The 3,594-nt window shown below is 46.4% G+C and overlaps 1 protein-coding gene across 1 annotated transcript in view; it reads left to right on the forward strand.

Annotated features, from left to right (window-relative positions):
* Positions 1–1,453, forward strand: part of LACBIDRAFT_334758 (uncharacterized protein) — a gene marked incomplete at both ends in the record, with an annotated part of 2,711 nt that extends 1,258 nt beyond the window's left edge. The window contains 6 exons of the mRNA XM_001889537.1: positions 193–208; positions 335–372; positions 795–952; positions 995–1,028; positions 1,264–1,396; positions 1,428–1,453. Coding sequence (XP_001889572.1) covers positions 193–208; positions 335–372; positions 795–952; positions 995–1,028; positions 1,264–1,396; positions 1,428–1,453 — 405 coding nt within the window. The remainder of the gene's footprint in view (positions 1–192; positions 209–334; positions 373–794; positions 953–994; positions 1,029–1,263; positions 1,397–1,427) is intronic.
* Between the last annotated feature and the right edge of the window lie 2,141 nt (positions 1,454–3,594).

Here is a 3,594-nt window from a genome sequence, read left to right on the forward strand (position 1 = left end):
GATGTCCTCGTTGGCGATAACGGAGAAGAGATCCAGTGCATGATGACTGCAGGTTTGTTTGGAATGAAGGTCTCTGGTGATGTAGAAGGGCGAAGGGACACGGTGAGACCGATTTCGGGGTGGTGGATGTTTGAAAAGGTAGCTGAATCCCAGGAAAAGACGGATTGAAAGGCGATATGTTAGCTTAAATAGCACTGGTATTTTCAGGGTTAGCCTCGTTCAGCAATATTTACAGCCTCAAGTGGTAAATCCCAGTCAAAAATGACTCGGGTTATTCCGAGGTAGACCTGATTGCCTAGAATTGAAGTGATGTAAGGTGTCGTTTTATCGACAGAATTCTACATCAGGAAAAAATGGACTTGCGATATTGCGGTATGTAGACGTGATAGTGCTGGTAGCGCCATCGAGAGCCCCCTGATATATAGTTTGTGGTAGATGCACCGACAAATACATATCACTACAATTAAGTCTATAGCTTAGCGTGGTTGTGCTGTATCATCATATAGTTTGATAGAGTCAAATTCCCGTAGTTGTACATAGCTCTATGTGAACTCTATGGTACAAGGTAGCTTGATAAATATTCTAAAAGAAGAATCGGCTTTTTCTTGGGGGGTAATCGTCATAGTTTCTAATATAGGAAACAACGTGTCAGTCTAAGGATTTGAAGTGTCCATTTCATTTTGTAGTGTAGAGTACGCATTGTATTCTATTTCGTATTGTAAATTAAATGTCTGCATTGAGCCGGACTCGAACTCCAGGGCTTGCGGTAATAGTTACCTACTAAGTTACTCTAGTCAGTTATCGATAGTTACCACTACACCAGCGGGCAATATATGAACACGGAATCTCAGGTGGCTATGATCATCGAGTGTCAAGCTTTGAAAGATCATGCCCAGCCTGCGCGAAATGTTCAACTCCTCTGCCCACCACGCGCTCGAATGGCCCAGGTACGGTGAGTGTCAACGTTATGTCTAAAGTGCATAGTCTGATTTAGTGACCAATCCGAGCCCTTCAGACATCTCAAGGAGGTCAGGTGCAGACTAGGGCTTATAGGAGTGCGACTCGTCTGAGCGTGTAGAGGGGCAAACCACGACGGCAGTGGGTGCAGACGCCCTGCAACAAAATGGGAAAGGAGAAGACTCACGTTAGCGTCGTCGCCATCGGACACGTCGATTCCGGTAAATCGACCACCACCGGTCATTCTCCCTCATGGTATTACGGTGCCATGAACACAGCCAGAAGACCACAGCCACCCGGTGACAGGCGACGACAAAGGAAGGTAGTGTCGAGGAGGTGCAGGGGGGTTATTCAAAAGCAATGACGTGGGGCCTCCATCTCGTTCTCGATGTGGAGGAACTGTCGATGGGTGACGGGCTGCGTCGCGTAATTTCACAAGGTACGTGGCTCTTTCTGACCACAAATCTCAGCCACAACCACCTACCACCCCAGCTAAACTATGTCAACACCGACATCAAATAAGCGATTCGCCACTCCCCCTCCAAACGACATCCCCCATCAATCGTGTGCATGATCAGACATTACAGCCCTCCAGACAATGCATTAAAACGGTTAGTAATAGGTATAAGTTGAGGGGAATACAGTTATTAATTGGCGAGGCCGGTGTGTTTCGGGGGGTAGAGAAACTGCAGATACAAAATCCATAGCATTGATAGCCAACATAGATCTTGCTGTAACTATTCATCCGACTAATAAGATATTGCTTCCTCATCAGCTCTAGGTACTATCAAATGACAAGGCCATGCTATCATGACCAATGCAGTTACATATTGCGCTCAGCTAAAATACAGTGCCTACTTTTTCTATATCTGGCTACAGAACTAACCGGCGATCTATCAGAGAAATCACCTTTTCCTGATGTATACAAATAGATTTGAGTTCGATCCAATTTGATATTACACGATGTAAGCCATGTACACAGTGCGGTTTTTAGTGTGGGTCAGCCTTGCAAATCGCCTGAAATATATCTAACTCGATTGATGCTCACACAAGCCACGCAAATCGGCCATAGTCACTGTGGCTCGGCCTGATCGGAGTTGATTTTCACAGGGGGTAAATATTAACCACCACAATTCATGCTAGAGGTCCGACGTGACATACTCAGCCAAGCAGTACTAACAGAAAATGAATGTTACTACATACATATCATTCCTGATTCTTTGTCTGGGAGTTGAATCCAACTTCGAAAGGGAAGTGCTGCGATAGCACTGGATTCATGGTACACTCGTCACCCTAATTCATATAAAGATATTGGGGAAATTTATGGACAGCAGGAAGAATTTCCTTTGCACAGGACCTCACTGGGATCTGGTGGGTTGGATTGTGAGATTGCAATAGAAGATGTGGCAGAATGCAAGACGTAACACAAGTCTCTTGAGAAATGAGCTTAAGAAGAGCTCGGGCTTCCCGACTCGACTGAACAACGGCGGCCTGACCCTTCAAGGACCCTTAGACTATTCCGTTTCCAAATGGGCAACTAGAAATCTGTGTGGCACTAGTGTGGCGTGCCTGCCACATCAGGAAAAAAAAATGTATATGTAGTTTTCTGATTGAATATGTACCCTCAGTAGTTTTCTTCAGAAAGTCAGTAGCTTCCACTGCTCCAAGTAGTGCTGATAAACTCTGGTTATGCACCCATAGTCCAGGTACACTCAGTTCATTTGTTCATAAACTCAATAGCTTCCAATATTTTCAACTCATTTCCCCATAGACCTTGATTGTTGTTCCTACAGTGTCAGTAGACCAAGTAGTTTCTGCTCGAAATATTGAGGTTGCTTGACTATTTCAGTAGACTCCATGGATTTCACCATCTGTCATATACATTGTCAAAAATAGTGCAAACACCGTGAATCAAACCCTCAGCTCCACCAGACATCTCAGGGGTGGACAAGAGAGCAATCTAGCAGCTGCACCGTACAACTGTTTAAACTTTAAAGCAACTAAACAGAGCTCACTAGATGCTGTTGTCACATAGCCACACCCAAATCTGAGGTGAGGACTTAGACAAAATTTCATTCATTGATTGTCAGCGTTTGGCCACGCTTGATTTAGGCGTCCCACAACCTGCCCACAAACTCCTCAACCACTACCATCATTGATCATCCATGACGCCCACTCACGACCGCCGCACCACCACCGTCACCAATGGCCACCACAACCCACAACCCTCATTGACCACCCACAACCAGCCCGGCATGCCCCAACACCACAAGAACAACGCGGCAACACCACGTCACCAGCTCTGGCAAGAAAACGAGCGCCTGCAACATCGACGCGACAACGAGGACAGTGACAACGTTGTGTGCCAACCCAGGTGAGCTAACACAACCCCTGCCCCCCATTCCTTTAGTCATACAATGTTCAGGTGCCACGTCACTAGAAGACGTGGCAACCAAATGACGAATGACAACCAATTCGCTGTTCGTCGTCCGGACTGACACGACACAACAACGGTGCAACACCAACACAGGACAGCGACGACTCAACAACAATACAGAACTACCATGCGACTACGACACGGGACACGGATGTGCCACGTCATCCCAGATGGCGACAACACATGCCGTCATCACCGTC

The sequence above is a fragment of the Laccaria bicolor genome, genomic scaffold, assembly GCF_000143565.1.
Source record: "Laccaria bicolor S238N-H82 LACBIscaffold_69 genomic scaffold, whole genome shotgun sequence".
In the NCBI taxonomy this organism is placed as follows: domain Eukaryota; kingdom Fungi; phylum Basidiomycota; class Agaricomycetes; order Agaricales; family Hydnangiaceae; genus Laccaria; species Laccaria bicolor.